Source organism: Theobroma cacao, chromosome 5, assembly GCF_000208745.1.
Source record: "Theobroma cacao cultivar B97-61/B2 chromosome 5, Criollo_cocoa_genome_V2, whole genome shotgun sequence".
Lineage (NCBI taxonomy): Eukaryota > Viridiplantae > Streptophyta > Magnoliopsida > Malvales > Malvaceae > Theobroma > Theobroma cacao.
Genome location: NC_030854.1, coordinates 38,144,625 through 38,161,345, shown reverse-complemented (window position 1 = coordinate 38,161,345; position 16,721 = coordinate 38,144,625). Strand labels below are relative to the sequence as shown.

At 34.8% G+C, this 16,721-nt stretch overlaps 1 protein-coding gene across 1 annotated transcript; it reads left to right on the top strand.

The window, feature by feature from the left end:
- On the top strand, nucleotides 2,273-16,403 carry LOC18600426 (branched-chain-amino-acid aminotransferase-like protein 1). Its single transcript, XM_018121772.1, is given in 31 exon segments — nucleotides 2,273-2,398; nucleotides 2,515-2,584; nucleotides 2,670-2,795; nucleotides 2,891-2,954; nucleotides 3,048-3,135; nucleotides 3,836-3,920; nucleotides 4,009-4,065; nucleotides 4,474-4,590; nucleotides 5,256-5,326; nucleotides 5,581-6,025; nucleotides 7,077-7,113; nucleotides 7,210-7,280; nucleotides 8,388-8,486; nucleotides 9,229-9,300; nucleotides 9,807-9,899; nucleotides 10,169-10,306; nucleotides 10,522-10,580; nucleotides 10,986-11,088; nucleotides 11,486-11,674; nucleotides 11,786-11,886; nucleotides 12,545-12,599; nucleotides 12,761-12,847; nucleotides 13,023-13,074; nucleotides 13,298-13,383; nucleotides 13,583-13,636; nucleotides 14,088-14,171; nucleotides 14,383-14,454; nucleotides 15,046-15,126; nucleotides 15,665-15,700; nucleotides 15,845-15,993; nucleotides 16,114-16,403. Coding segments are annotated over 30 exon segments (2,925 nt in total). The 5' UTR covers nucleotides 2,273-2,294; the 3' UTR covers nucleotides 15,974-15,993; nucleotides 16,114-16,403.

Here is a 16,721-nt window from a genome sequence, read left to right as displayed (position 1 = left end):
CATTTGCACGTGAGAGATTTCCTGCGTAATCCAGCAAGCAAAATTACACCAAGGAGCAAGCAAGTTTCGCCTGGATTATCCCATTCCTTCATTGAATACCTGCAACAATCTTGATGTCTAAATACCCCAGCTTTAGCAAGTGCATCCGCCATATCCTTATCCTTCGAGGGAATATGATTTATCTTCCAGTTACCACTTGAACAAACCTAGGCCAAAATGGTAACACAATTGGGACAGAATTTTTTATTACATCTCTTCAGCCAAGCTCTGATGCAACGATCATGGAAAACATGGGAGCAAGGCGTAGCACTAATATCCGAACCCACCAAGAACTCGCCCAAACAAATCGAACATAAATTCTCAGGCGGATTATCCTCAGCCACCACCACTTTCCTCAGCGTCCTGAACGCCTCCACCGTCTCCCAGAAATCATCCTCCTCGACGTCGATAGAGTAAACATCCTGATCTTCCTCAAAATTCATCAGCTGGTCATCATCATCAACCAACGTCTCGATCTCCACCCGCATTCTCAAAACCTTACAGTTCTCGTAACATTCATTAGCCGCCATGGCGAGGGCACAGCCGACGATTTCGTCTAGCACGGGACGTTGGATGGGGATTTGCATGGAGTCGAACACGTCCCAAATGTTGGTGCCGTGCCAGTCTTTACCCACCACGTTGTTCAGCAACTGGTCGAGTATTAACCCGTGGGACTCTTCCTGCACGACGACCCTCCTCCCGCCTAGCTGGACGTCGTCAAGCAGTTTCTTTCCTCCTCCTCCCTGGGTTTTCTCGCAGGCAACGAACGTTGCCTTAACGTTAATCTCCAGCATCCTAGATGGCCAGAAGCTGTCTTCTGGGTACTGCAAGTAGGCGTCCCAAGCCTGGCAAGAAGTTAAGTAACAAACGGGAGTTGATGACATAGCTTCTGAGAAATTAGTGGGAAGCAATGGCGATCCAGAAGGCAATTTGAAGCATTTTGCTGCAAAGAAGCTGTTGATATATAGAGATAAATGCAGTCAAACATGGTTTACGGGAAAAAGGTCAAACACGTTGTACAGTCCGCTGAGTGAGAATGTTTCCAAGTTAGCGTATTGTATCAATCAAATATACAGTCTAGGGCAAAAACCAGTATTTTTTCGCTTACTCGTTTAAATGGGAATGCAAGCTAACAAAACCATGGGCACAATGTTGACCTGTATTAGCTCAAAATTTTAGCAGTTGTTGTAACAAACGAGATCCGGTAAAATTGGAACTATAGCCTTCCCCTGCGGAAGGATGATAGGGACAAATCGAACTATGGTTCAACTTTTTGTGCGGTATGATGTTCTGGTTAAAAGGGTAGAGGTTAAATTTTTTTAATTATAAAAAATTAAATTATTAAATTTTTATTTTAAATCAAATAAATTTTAATTTTAATAAAAATTATACATTATTTTAATTTAATATTTAATTAATTTTTTTATCCACGTGACAGAAGCAAAATGTCAAATGATTTTGCCAATTGTCAAAATCGCAAAAAAAAATCATTTTCTGATTCCTTTCAAATTTTTTTATTTTTTTAATTTTGGAGAAAAACAATAGAATTTTTGAAAAATTACTAAAGAGGAGGAAGAGAGAAATCAGAAGGTGTCAATCCGTGACTGACATTTTGGATTTTGATTTTGTCACCCGAACCACCTTAATTCTTATACCAATTTTAACTCAACACCACCGATTCAATAACTTTTCAAATCAAAACCACGTAATTTTCAAAAATTTAAGATTAAGTTATTAATAATGATTGATTTAAACTTTTATATATATGATAACAATCACATCCATAACTGATATGAAATTCATAAATTAAAAATAAGAAATATGACCAAAAAAAAGTTTTCTTAAACTTAATATTGTATCAAAAGAAAATAGCCAATTTGTCACCAAATGTTTAACTCTTTCATTTTCACGAAAATTAAAATAAAAATTTGGATTATTTTAATAAATTTTATATTAAATTTTGAAATTTTGTTTCATAATATAGATGTTCAATATTTTTATTATAAAAAAATTCACGAAAAATATATTTATGAGCATTTAAGTGTCTAAAAAATTAAAAAGATTTGGAGGAAGTGTTCACTTATAAATAATATAATAATTGAAAAAGAGCAAGTAAAATAGTTCGATTTTATTTCAGACAAACTGGGCCAACCCTGACAAACCATTTAGAAATTGGGCCAAATGGGCTGGGACATCTTCTTTCTGGCTGTAAAATCTTAAACCTCCAAAAAAACCCGACCCAAAAGTACGTGTCAATGATGGCGGAACGAGAGCTGGATCCGAAGGCTCCTCCGGGTCTCCACCTGCTTTCCGCTTTCCTCGCCATGGAAACCACCGATACTCTGCTCAGTTTAGCGAGGTTTGTTTTCCATAAACCCGGCCGCATTTTAGCTTTTACCGCCGCAGCTCAACTTAGTCTTTTCCTTTTCTTCTTGTTTATGTTATGAATTTAATCAGCTTAGCTTTATTTGGTAGGGAATGTGGAGGAGGAAAGATTACAGATGAAGTGCAAACATTCATTTGTAATGAGTGTCTAGATTTCTCTGTGAGTTTTATTTATTTTCTTGGATGATGGGAATTTCAGTTCAATAAACCTGGCTTAAGGTTTTTTTTTTTTGTGAATTTTTCAGATAGGAAAAGGCAATGAATACATGAAGAAGTTTTTGAAGAAGATTATTACAGAGGTTGAGTCAAGAAATGGCTATGTGTCGGATGATTTATATGAAGAGTATGTTCCCTACATGACTTCTTCCAAGGTAAAGATTTTGGCCCAATGGGGTTTTGCATTGCTTTGCGAACTTTCTTATTAGTGGAACTTTCATTGTTTTTGATGGAATTTCTTGTTTTCTAGGATTTTAATTTGTTCAAAGAAACTGGGAGGATCCTGAAATGCATTTCTTTTCTTTTTCATGCTGGTAAGAGATAGTACTAGTTTCTTGCTGGTTGTCAGGTTTTTTTTAGCTTTATTTGCATTGACTGATATTTGATTACTGACTGGATGCATATAGATTGTGTTGAACTCTCAAGTTGTCCAAGTTCGAGGAATCTAGTGGTCGAGCTGCAATGTTCACTCAACATGCTCGAGGGAGATACAGGGTATGTTTAGTTAGTTCGTATTTGATCTGTGATTCTAATCTTGCATGTTGTATTTTCGAAACCATTGCAGTTTTCGTCATCATAAACAAGAAAACTGTTTCTGTTTATGATATGTGATGATATGAAGTTTTTAGAACTGGTGAGGTTGAGGTGGGTCGTTTGCTGAGCACTTACATTAGGTTTGATGTTGGTGGCTGTGGACAGGGAGAAATATCAATGGTTTTGATAGAGTATCAAGTGTTGTGCACAAGCTCAACTTAAGCTTTCAAAACTGTTGTTTTCTCAAATGGATGTGACTCCTCTCTCTTACTTTCTCATACTCTGCTGTGAACAGAATGCGATATCCCTACCCCACTGCAGAGCAATGAATGGCAATCAGTCTTTGGAAAATGCCTTCACTCATTGTTGCCCTCTTTAGATATTTCTTCTGCGCATTAGCTCAGTTCCATTCCCAACTTCTCTGGAATTTCGTCTATTTTTGGATGCTCAACATCTGAATAGTGATTAGGTGAATTGCTTCTTGAAAGAACTGATCAACTGCTCACAGAAAGTTGACAATTTGCCGATTGTTGACTATTTGCATTTTGCATGTGCATTTGGTTTCAGTTATGCATATCATAATTACATTTTTTTTCCCACTTTCTTTGGTTTAGCTTGTAAACTAAGATGAATTAGTTTGTAATGGCTTTGGTTTATACAGGTGTTCGATTTGGCCCTCCTGTCTTTTCCTATCAGAGTTGATACTTTCTTTTCCACATATTTTCTTCGGGAAATCATGTTTTGAGGTAAGTTACTTCATATATTCTGGTAGGCTGTGTATCATCTCAAATTTGATTTTCTATTTACTGTAGGTGTTTTATTATTAAACAACAGGTTGGATCGGGTGTTGGTTTGGTTGGAATTTGTCTTGCTTATGTAAAAGCCTCCAAGGTTTGTTATGTAATTGAGTAGTATATTAGAAAATGATCTACACGTGTTGCATAATTGTAAATGAATCACACATTTTCCTAATATTTATTGCTTTGTTGCGACTTGCAACTTATAAAGTTAAGCATCTGCTTTGCTGAATGATAATTGAACTAGAAACCTTGTCAACATGATCTAGAAAAGATCTAAATAATCTTTCTACTTGGGTTGTACTGCCATCAAACTAATATGCATTCTCAGACCTAAATGCAGTTTAGTAGTTGTTAGTGTTAGTTAATCTCTCATTTTCTTGGCTGTTATTTTGCTGCAAATGCCACTGAAATTACTTTTTCTGCTTAACTGTTAATGGGATTAAAATTGAAGTTGGAATTAGCATGCTTTGTGTTCCCTGGTGTTTTTTACCTGGTGCAGGTGATATTAAGTGATGGTGACTTGTCAACTTTAGCTAACATGAAGTTTAATTTGGAGATGAACCACATCAATACAGAAACTGATTTGCCAGAAACAAGTACTGAAAATCCAAAATTGGTGAGTTTTCGTCATGAGTATTTCATACCTTGTCACGTTCCTTGTGCAAACATCCGATTATTATGTTTTTGTTCCTTGTGCGAACATCAGATTATTATGTTTATTGTTGTTGATTCTATTACAGTATTCCTGGATTTAGACCCTTAATCTGAAGTGCTTATGAATCGTATCTATGAAAAGAAGGGAAGTGCCAATAAGTTTTATGTTATTCTCAGTGATAATGGAACTATAGTGGTCCATCTCAAAGGTCCAACATGGATGGAAATTCATTCTCATGTAAATAACCAGATGAATTGTTTGTCGAATCATTGTAGTTTGAATGTCATATTTTAGGGATCCAATGTCTTGAAACCTTGTCATTCTCAATGCATAATTTTCTTGGTGCTTCTTATACATACTTTCCAGACACATCAACCAGCTAAATCTTTGACTTGAACCCCGTAAAACCATTTATTCCTTTGGACTTTTTATCATGATAAACTGATGAAAGTAATTTAAAATTTGTGCATCAAATATAGGCATTTGAGGCTCTTTTTTGCTGATTTTGTTGCTGCACTGAACAGATCATTCTTTGTGTGGAAACCTTAGTCGTTTAAAACCGTGTAATTAAACGAAAAGAGAATTATTGCAGCACAACCAAAGCTGAAATAAATTGTTTATCTTAGGTTAAATGCATTCATCTGCCTTGGGAATCCGCATCTGAAAAGGAACTCCAAGAATTCATGCCAGAAATTATGTGAGTATGCTGTTTATCTTTTAATCTATACTATTTTATTGATTGGAATAGCAAAGGTTGTGCCTGTATTCTACTATGAATACGGTACGCAATTTAAAGAACGGTATTGGTCAATAAACCTACATTATCTAATACAATTCCTGGTCAATTGTTAGTTAAAAAATAATGGTGTGAAAGTTGTAAGATCGAAGCAATCCTTGCTCCTTATCCTCTTTCCTTATCCATTACCATTTTATTAATATTTCCTTCTGCAGTCTAGGCGCAGATGTTATTTACGATCCATCTTGTCTTCCACATCTTATTCGAGTACTGGCCATTCTTTTGAGTAAAAAGAAGTCATGTGACAAGAATCAGAAAGGAAGTTTCCGGAACTCTTCAACCGAAGTCACATGTGCAGATGGTAAAGCAAACAGTTCCAGCCAAGGACAAGTTCTCAATGCCCACGGTTCAGATTCATCTAATTCTCATGCTTATGACATCAGTATCACTGGAGTCAACAATGCTGCCAGTCTTGGATCAAGGGCAGACCCAGTTGCATACATTGCTTCTGTCATTCGGAACATCGATACATTCAATCATTTTCTTGCACTAGCAGACCAGGCTAATCTTACAATCTCAGACCTAACAAGTACACTAAGGCCCCTTGATTTGCTTCCTTATATGAGGTCATATGATCGTTCAAGCATAAGGTTGTTTACTGTTACATCTAAATAACTAGATCCCTATATCTCTCTTGCTGATTTGCTCCCCTAAAAATTCAACTTTTTTTTTTTTTGGTTTTTTTACACTGGGGGTGCAGAGAGAGGGAGTAGGTTTTGGCATGTTGTAATGTGCAACTGCTTTGGAAGTTGTGCAAATCTTGTAATGAAGTGAAATATCTTTTAAAAAAAATGCTCACATTTATGTTATACTAGACTCCTCTCTCTCTCTCCTCGAACCTCGAAATATAAATATAAGGTATTAATAATTATATAAATAATTATGAACACAAAATGTTTACAATTTAAATACATATATAAAGAAATGTTTATTAAACATGCTGTATGACACAATACGATTGAATTAAAATTTATAAGACATGATATGATTGAAAATTTATTTAACATTTTATTTAAATACTATTAACATGATTAATCTATTTAAGTTCGTATTAAATAAGTTTATAAATAAATTATATAAGTCAAATAATCGAAATCATAACTTGATTAATTAAATGATTAAATAATTATTAAATAGATTAAGTAAATTTAACCTGTTCAAAACACATAACTGTTGTGACCAAAATTACCGAGTGTAATATAGGCTTTGTTGAAACCAATGACTATGCTTATCCAATTTTCATAGTTATCTTGAAGTTGTTCTTTTTTTTCCTTCAAAAGAGAACTTTAGCAACTTTCAACAATTTGCGGGTTCCACTTTCATGAAAACACAACTATAAAACATGAAGGTGGCATGATGTTATTGATTCTCAATAGCTTTTATACGCAATCTTGTACTAAAGTTGTTCATAGTTAATAACAGAGAAGGGAGAATATTGATTTCTCAAAGTTGAAATTTGACGACAAAACTTAATAATAACTTCCAGAAATGGAAAACCTCCCTATTAATTACTCAAATTTACTTAATGGGTTCCTACGTTTACTCTTCTCCAGCTTTTCATGCACTGGCTTTTTCTTTTTTCACCTGAACGAGGTTGGTTTCTACTTATGCAATCATTGCAGTGTAGCTGCATTATCTATTCCCATGACAGCTGCCACTCAGCATAATAAAAAAGGATTCTTTTCTCTGCTGATTATCCTCAACTTCTCTAGAATCATTTCTTTACACAGTAGACCATTGTCCTTAGCCATATCTAACAGAAATGGGAGACCAAAAGCAAGAAGAAATTGAGGTTATCCACTCATGGTCTGCTCCAAGATCACTCAGTACTAGTCTCATGTACTCTTTTGCTCAGGTAACACCAATGTTTTTTGTTTTTTTTTTTTTAATTTTCTGGGTTCGATGATTGGCAGGTGAGAAAGTTGAGGGGAAAAAGTGAAGAAAATGAAAGTAAATTCTGAATCTTTCTTGTGATATAATATATGGGTTGGTTTGAAATTGGAACTTTAGATTGAATTATAAGTACCCGATGACATTGCTGAGAAAGTTGGGAAAGAACGAAGAAGATGAGAGTAAAATTTGAAACTTGCTTTTTATTTAACATGTGGGTTATTGAGAAGATGCAACCTTGATGAAATCGTTCTGGTGTATTCTACTTCTGGTAATGTGATTGGTTGCTGATAAATTTTACGAAGAATGAGGAAGATGAGAGTAAAGTTTGAATCTTACTTGTTTTCTAATATGGGGTTTCTGACAAAATGGAACTATGGATCCCTTTGTAATTAACCCATTAGTTTTGTTGTGTTCTGATTTCTGATTATTTCTTTGCTTATGAAGAAGTTGAAACAATAGTGAAATGGATTATTTTTATTAGGGATGAAATAATTTAGTTATCTAGACTGTGCAAATCTCACTGTTTGGTGGATTATGGTAATTGATCATGATTTTTACTACTGGAATACTGGTATCTTCAAGTTTTTGAAACAAGTTACTGTGCTCTACTTGTCAGTTTGATCAGAATTCAACTGAATAATGATCCTACTGGTTCTTGGGTTTTCATTCTTGTGTTTTGATGTGGGAATGGGATTTGGTTAGATTTTGGCCATTAGTTTGCTTTGTGAATATGAAAATCTTGGCGTTCTTCTAAAATCTAACAAACTAGTTGCAGTATGTTTGGGTAAACTTGTATTTAGTTGAACTAGATGGGGTCCTATCTTATGGTCTGAGCTATAATTTTTCAGAAACTTATGGAGCATTGAAAGGTTTGTATTGTTTCGGTAACTATAAAATATTAATATGAATCTCAAAACTGGGTTAAGTCTGTGAGTCTACTCTAGGGACAGTGCTCGATGGTGAAGCCATAATTTTGTAAACAAGTTTCTCAGTTTGCCAAAAGGTAGATGTTTGCCTCGTTCTTTGGTGATATGCACTTATTAATGGTTTCATTTTCTGCTATTCTTAGAGGGATGACATAGAAGTGCTGGATGAGCCCCTCTATGGAACTTTTCTAAATGTGACCGGTGTTGAAAGGCCCTACCGTGAAGAGCTTCTATCTAAGATGGTATGTCACATAAGCTTAACCAATATTTTCTACTTTTTGCTTCCTTCCTTACTTTTTAAGATGGAAAAAAATAGTTTAGATCTTAAATTTTTCACTTTATTGGAGCATTATTTTTATTTTCCTTAAAACAGAGATGTTATGCCTTATGTGATTAAAGTTCCTTGGAGATGTTGACTTTAATTATGTTTGAAAGACCAAATATCTTTTAATTTTATTTCTCTGAATAATTTTATTGACATTATTATGGGACAAGCTGTGAAATATATGGATGAAAAGGAGAAAGTCCACATGAGATTTATGTTGCATCACCTTAGGAAGGTGCCCAACATTAACCCAATCAAACTGATCGACCTTTAACTTTCTAGAGAAGTCAGATGACCAACTCTAGTACCACTGAAATTACCCTTTTTAAAATGGGGGATGCTGCCCCAAATTGAATTCACTGTTTCATCTCTATTTAGATCAGAAATAAAAAATGGCAACTGGAAGGTCTGAATGGGAGTTGTTATTTTCTACAGCATAATATGTTAGAAATGGGTTATGTGCTTTGCTCCAATTACTCTGTAATCATGCAGAATGCTACTTTCTTTTTATCTTTGCTTTGGGAAACCTATTGCATTCTGTTTCTTACGTCTGATCCTTTCAATATAAACAATGTCTTTTCTGTTTCTGGTTCCCCTCTATGTATGCTTTCTTTCACTTGCTCTTATCATCTCCCTCTTATAAATATTTTTTGGAATAGGAATGCGATGGTAATAAAGTTGTGAAAGAGATAATTTATGGTCCAGGAGGAAAGAAGTATCGTTTTTGTAAGGTAACCTATACGTTTTTCCATCTAGCAAGCATAAGTCCACTCCAGAGAATTTTTATTTCCAAGTAAATTCTGCTAAGCATTGATTGCTGCTAATTTTTCTTTTTTCAAATATTTATGTTGAATTGTATGGCTTTGCTTAAGAAAACTAGAATTATTTTTGTTCCTTTGGGAATATATTGATTTCAAAGGAGTTAATTTTTTAAGTTATATTAATTTGTTCTGGTATAATTAATGTTTCAACTGTGCATGTTAGATTAAAAGTCTGACTCTATTCTAAGTATGTTTTACATACAAAAGTGTGTTGACTTTCAATGAAAGAAGGTTTCATGGGTTTTATAGGTCGACTTTGGCTTTTTCCTTAAATATTCTAATTCCAGTAAAATTGAGAGAAATGTATAGTGGAAAGCATCAGCAGATTCTGAGATCTAACTCTTGGTTATCAAAGGTAGAAAATTTGATCTTTGAGTTGATATTTTATAAATTAATTTCCCTCTCTTTGCAAACAGCATATAGCAAAGCAACGGGTACCTGGTTTGCCAATTGACTTGCTGCAGAAAGGAAAACACTTTATACTGATAAGAAATCCTGTTGCTGTACTGGTAAGCCGTTTGAAAACACATATCTATCTCACTTCACTCAGATAAAGAAATTATATAAGTAAACTAAAGGTATCACGCATGTAAATAGTAAATTCTATTTTTTTAGAAATGAACTTCATGTGTTAATAAAGGCATTGGAAATATTATTCTCTTGAGAGCTTATACTAAACCAAGATTGATAATTTTAGGCTTAGTGCTTAATGTACTAACTTTTGTTATCTCTGCCGTTATTCACTGATTTTTTTATGATTTGTTTATTGTCTTGTCAGCCATCCTTTGACAAGGTTGTGCCTCCATCCATTCTTGAGTTAGGTTTGGGAGAACTAGTTTCTATATACAGTGAGCTCTGTGCATTGGGAAAGCCCCCACCTGTCATTGATGCAGCAGACCTTCAACAAAATCCCGAGGTTATATATTTTTTCTAATAAGTTAACCCACAGAAAGCTTATTATCATACTGCATATGAATCTTACAGTGTATTGAGCTATTTATTTTCTCAAACCTTGAAATCTCATACTTGTTCTCTCTTAGATTATTCTTATATATATTTAATATCCAACGGGTATGTTCAATTTACAATTGCTGCATATTTTTTGTATTTATTCATCTTATTGATGTGCAGGCTACTTTACGTGGTCTTTGTGAAGATTTGAATATTCCTTTTCAAAATGCAATGCTCAGGCACGTGGAAACCTTTTTTAAGCTAAAACTTTTAAATCCATTTACTGGCTCTTCCTGCAGCGCAAGTTACTTAACTTCCTCATTCATGGCAGTCTTGATGAGCTGCTCAAATGATGGCTTAGTTTAGCTCAATAAATCTTATGCTGACTGACCAGGATTGTTTAGTCAAATAGTTAAAAATTACTGTGCCATCTCATGACACTTGATATATCTCTTTCTTATAGACCATATCTTTCTCTTGCATGTGTCCCCTTCTTAAATTTCTTTGGAAACACCTCCACTTCTACTAGAATAACTGTTTGATGCAGTCATATCTCATACTTAACGCTCAAAGCTATTATTTTGTACTTGGTCTTTTCTACTAAAATAATAATTTCATCATCATGGTGGTCAAAACTTGATCAGATGGGAAGCTGGTCCAAAACTGATAGATGGTCTATGGGCTCCATGGTGGTATAAAAGTGTGCATAACTCGACATGTTTCACACCCACAAGAAAGTACCCTAGGGTATGTGACCTATTCATTCTTTTCATTTTGAATTATGAATTGTAAATCAGTTGCTGTCTTAACTAAATCTATAAAGTCATCTTATATTTCAAGGCTTGATGTGCTGAAAATAGATTAATTTATGAAAGAAACAATTATCAAAGCTTGTTTTAAAGGCTTAGAAAAACAGATTGGTGCTTTTTTGACAGTATAGTTGGCCCTTGTCCTTGGATTAAAAGCTCTAACATGAATCTTTTTGCTTTTCGTCTAGTGAACTAATCTATCTATCACCTAGATAATGAAAGTTCATGCTTTTTTACTTCAAAAAATTTATATCTTGGAATAATTACAAGCAGAAATATTGGAATAATTGATGAAGTGTTGATATAGTTATGTCCAATCTTGCATCTGTTTTCAGGCATTTCCTTTCTCATTTTATGACTTGTTGGAGCAAAGTCTACCTTTCTATAACATGCTGAGGCGCCATGTGAGGCATACATCATCCCTTCTAAAGTCCCCCTTACCTGTTCCTGATCTTCCGGTTCCTGAAAATGAGAAGCTGCTGGCTTGGGTTGGTGATGAGATTGTACCTCGTGAGAGTGCAAAGGTCCTTAATCATGGAACCATTATAGATCTGTTGTTCATTGACTTTCCTTTATGAGCGTTAATGCATAGGTACATTAGGTTTCTCATTCTTAGCTTGAGAGATGCATACCAGGTTTCAGTGTTTGATTCAGTTGTTCAAGGAGGTGATGCTGTGTGGGAAGGACTTCGAGTTTACAGTGGAAAGATATTTAAGCTTGAAGAGCATTTAGATAGGTTGGTGAAACTAAATGCTTAAAAGATAACAAAAGCTGTATTTGGTTTTGTTGCTGAGTGCTGTCATATGATTTGTGCAACTTAGTTGGTCAAAGTATCCTTGCATGATGTGCCAGTGATGCTTCTATGTTTTCTGAGTTGACTAGTTATACTAATTGATGAGTGTATATTTTAAATTCTGCAGCTTTTATAAACAACTCTTAGAAATGCACGGTATAGCATGCTGTATTTTTTTTTAGCTTGCCATTTATAGGTCTATTTCTCTGAATTTTCTGTGGCTGTTGCTAAGAGATGTGGACATTAGTCTTGAGTGCTTTGTGAAACACGGAAGTAATGCTCACTTGGTTTCTTTTTACTCTTTTCTTTTATATTTTTCTTTAAATAATTAGCAGATAATATTTCCCCTTCTTGAGGCTAATAACTTCTTTACTTCTATGGGATGTTGCCAGGAACCATGAGATTCTGAATTCCCTTTAGTAGGAATTGCAGTAGTATACTAGTTAATTAGCACATTTTCAAACAAAAAAATTATCTGCATATTTGTGGCCCCATTCTTTTATCCTATTTGTGATCATATGGCAAAAGATGAATAAATGACACATATGTGAACTTCAGATCTATATGAGTCCTCACTGATACTTTTGGTTCATTTCACAAGGATGTTTGATTCTGCAAAGGCTCTGGCTTTCGACAATGTTCCAACTCGTGATGAGGTGAGGATCCGCAGATGAATTTGAATTCACTTTCTGTAAAATATCAGCACTTTATGGTATTGGGCATTGGTTGATGGCCATTGTTTGTGCAAGCATCTATTGCTTCTGCACTTGCAAGGAAGTTCATTGGTTGATTTTAGTAACATGTGGCATTATTGCAGATCAAAGAGGCTATCTTCAGAACTCTCAATGCCAATGGAATGTTTGATAATACACACATTCGACTAACACTTACTCGTGGGAAAAAGGTATGAAACATTTTCACCTTCTCTCTGTCTCGCTATACTCTGGTAATCATTGAATTGCCTTAAGTACTGCACCTCTAAAAAACGAGATTTTGCAAAATGTTGGTTGTTGCCATTCAAAATTCTTGTTTGGCCTAAGAATTTCTTCACTGATTTGCTATAAACTCATCTTGTTCAGGTTACTTCTGGGATGAGCCCGGCATTTAATCTTTATTCCTGCACTTTGATTGGTAAAGTGATTTTAAGTCCTTCATATACAAGAGACATATTCGTAAATTCTTATTTCTATTGACACACGGATGTTATCTGTAAATTAATACAACACTAAGAATGTGCTATTGTAGTGCATCTGCATAATATTAGTTGAATTATTTTTGTCAAGTATAGAACTCGCTTCTATGATTTGTGGTTTTTCAGCTGATACGCTTATGTTTCCTGTGAAAAAAAATGCAGTGCTTCCTGAATGGAAACCCCCTGTTTATGACAATGTGAGTGGTATAACACTGGTTACTGCTACTACACGACGTAATTCACCAAATGTAAGATTCTTGGTGTCTTTTCTTGCCACTATTTGGTACTTGCTAGAAAAGTTTAACAGAACATATTTATGTCTGGTCTCCCTGTGGCTTATGAGGGAAGAAATGCTGGGTGCTTTGTTTCTATTTAATAGTATTTGCCTTTAGGAAATTTTATCTTCCTATGACCCAGCTGACTTTGAGTCATTTTTATCCCTTTCAGAATTTGGACTCGAAGATTCACCACAATAATCTTTTGAATAATATACTAGCGAAGGTATTGTCCTACCCAGGACTTTGATATGATTGGATGACAAATCTGATAGTAGATAAAGTTTAGATCTAATTTGTGATTTGAATGGTTATTTTCATTCTCTCATGCAATACAGGCAAGTGTAGTTCTTGATTTGATAGCTTTCATAACATGAAATGCTTCGGTTCCTAATGTTAACTGATTTATTATATTTTGCATGATAATAACTGTATTAAGTTGTGAGTTTTCTTATTAGAAAGTGGCAGTGGACTTTTTCAATCTCTGAAACGTAAAAGTTTCATCTGGGTTTGGTTATTGGTGGATTGTTCAGCTTAAGGATGTAAACCATGATCATGTGATATGGCCATTGTGTTTACTCTGTTATGGTGGAGTGTTATGTTGGTACTACTAATGCCAGATATGTATTTTGTTGAACTACGACTTGGACGTAATTGATTTATGTGGTCTGGTGCAGGTAGAAGGGAACAATGCAAGTGCTGATGATGCAATCATGCTTGACAAGGATGGTTATGTATCCGAAACAAATGCCACAAACATTGTAAGACTAGGCTTTTGCTTCAATTTCTGATTTTAGGTCTATGTGTGAACCTGGAAATTTAGTAACACAATGATGGAGTACTTATATTGGTATGCTACCTGTTGGCGGATAGCATTTTAGTTGTTAAAAAGACATTCTTTTTCTAAACACACATGTGCTTTGCAAGTTGAAAATCTCTACCTGAGAAGCATTCTTCTGCTTCATGTTGCAGTTTTTGGTAAAGAAAGGCCGTGTTTTGACACCTCATGCTGATTGTTGTCTTCCTGGGATTACTCGAGCAACTGTAAGTTGCCTAAACTTTCATTTTAGCTGTAATTTATGTCCTGGCTGATGAAACTCCCAACTTCCTGATCTCAAGGAAACAAGTAACCCTCTAGGTACATGAAAAGTAGTTCAATATCTCATCGTTGAACATGGCTAAGTTTGAATACACATTGCCTACTTGATTTCTGTGGCAGAATAAGCAACAAAAAGTTTATTGATTAAGTGCGACTATAAATGATTGCTATCTCTCAATATATTGGTACAAATCAGGCTGTAGTGTATAATGATATGAATTTGCATCTCTAAAATCTACCCTGCAATTAAGGATGCAATAATGCAAATATGCAGAACAAGAACCTTTTCGCTTTTTGTTTTTGTTCAACATATTTTATATCCTTCATTTAAGTAAATACTTAAAAAGTCATCCAACAATGTTCTTTTTTTGTCAGGAAATGTTCCTGTGTAAAAAGTAAATGAACTTGTCTTACTCATATTAAAAAATTTCTTTCCTTTTAATGGATAAAATATGGTGAAATATTAAAACTATTTAGTCAGTACTTTGTATTATCTTTTTGGTGCTGATATGACTCTCCTGTCATTGGCATTGCAGGTCATGGAGCTTGTTGTAAAGGAAAAATTTGTCCTAGAGGAGCGAAGAATTAGCTTATCTGAGTTCCATACAGCAGATGAGGTTTCCAGTTGTTTTTCTATAGAATACATTTCAAGAAATACTTCCAAAATTTTGAATGAACTGCTCCTCTGTTTCACAGTGATATCTTAGATGAAGTTCCTTTGAACTATAGTAAAAGGCCTTACTACCTGCAGAGTAATGACTGGTTGCCTCTATTCTAGGTCATATTATAAAGTTCAGTGGCAGTTTTTTGTCATAAGACAAGTGTTTATGATGATACCTTTGTCCTGATACCTTCACGTAGAAGCTATTCTGGTTGTTTCTATTAATTATATCCTTCTGCTCAGACTCCCATATCTACTTCCATCTAGAGTAGTTATTATTTTGAGTGTTTCAAGAGGCTGACTAAAATATGATAACAGCTGCCTATAAAGGCGTGTACATTTTTAAATAATTGAAACACACGCTTAATGTTAAATTTGTGAACACAGGATATTTTTGGCACAATATTCACTAATGACTTTAGATATATCTTCCTTGCTTGTAAATTTTTCTTTTACATGTGTTTGAAGCTATGATTAAAAAGGATTCCCTGCAGGTATGGACTACCGGAACGATGGGAGAACTCAGCCCGGTGAGTTCCTTCTTTCTAAATATTCAATTTAGAACCTTAGTGGACTGAGAGGGAGAGTATTCAATTTTGCTGTTTGCGTTTTCAACACAGGCTGGCTACTTTATTCCCTTGTTCAATCTAGATGATGAAATATTCTTTTAACAGGTTGTAAAAATTGATGGGCGCATCATTGGTGATGGGAAAGTGGGGCCTGTTACTCGAAGATTGCAAGATGCTTACAAAAAGCTGACAGAAGATTCAGGAGTGCCTATACCAACCAACAATGAATCATGAATAACATTGTTTTGAAGAAGGTTCACTCTCTTGTGCATTATTTTCCACTTAAGATTTATTTTATCTGTCCTCTAGCTTCCTGTTTGAGATGCATTTCCATACTTTTAGTGTAACTAATGGAAATTCCTCATATATACCAGGTCATCATTACCATTTACCAACGAGGAGCACACCTCAAGATGAATATGAGTTAGGATTGCTTCCAGAGCCATCATTACTAGAGATTTTGGATGCATGACTGTTGTTCAGTATGAAAATGGCTATTCTCTTTTTTCTTATTGGCAAGATGCTTTTGGTGTGGAGCAACCTCCAGATAAATAATGCATTCAATAATTGTGAAAACCCCTTATATCAGTCCTCTGTAATGAATTATATCATCAAATTCAATAATATGTTCTAAGATATCTATCATCATGACTTTAATCTTCAATTGCATTTGCCTGTTGAGTTTATAGAGAAATGGTGGGTTGAGGAAAGCAACTTGGACAAGCAGGCAATAGGTATTAGTGATGTCTCAAGACTTTAATGTTAGTTGACAGCAGACACACCATGTGTTTCAAGGCATTTTGATTCCAGTTTTGAATACTGGAATATGCAAATGGCCTTTCTTGTGACTGTTTCCTAACTTTGCTGTCACTTTGTGAAACAATTTACCTGGATCTGATAGCTTCATTATCAAGCAAATTCTCTGTTTCATTTCTGTTTTGCCACCTAATGGAAAGATATCTTGTGGTATTAGAATTCAGAA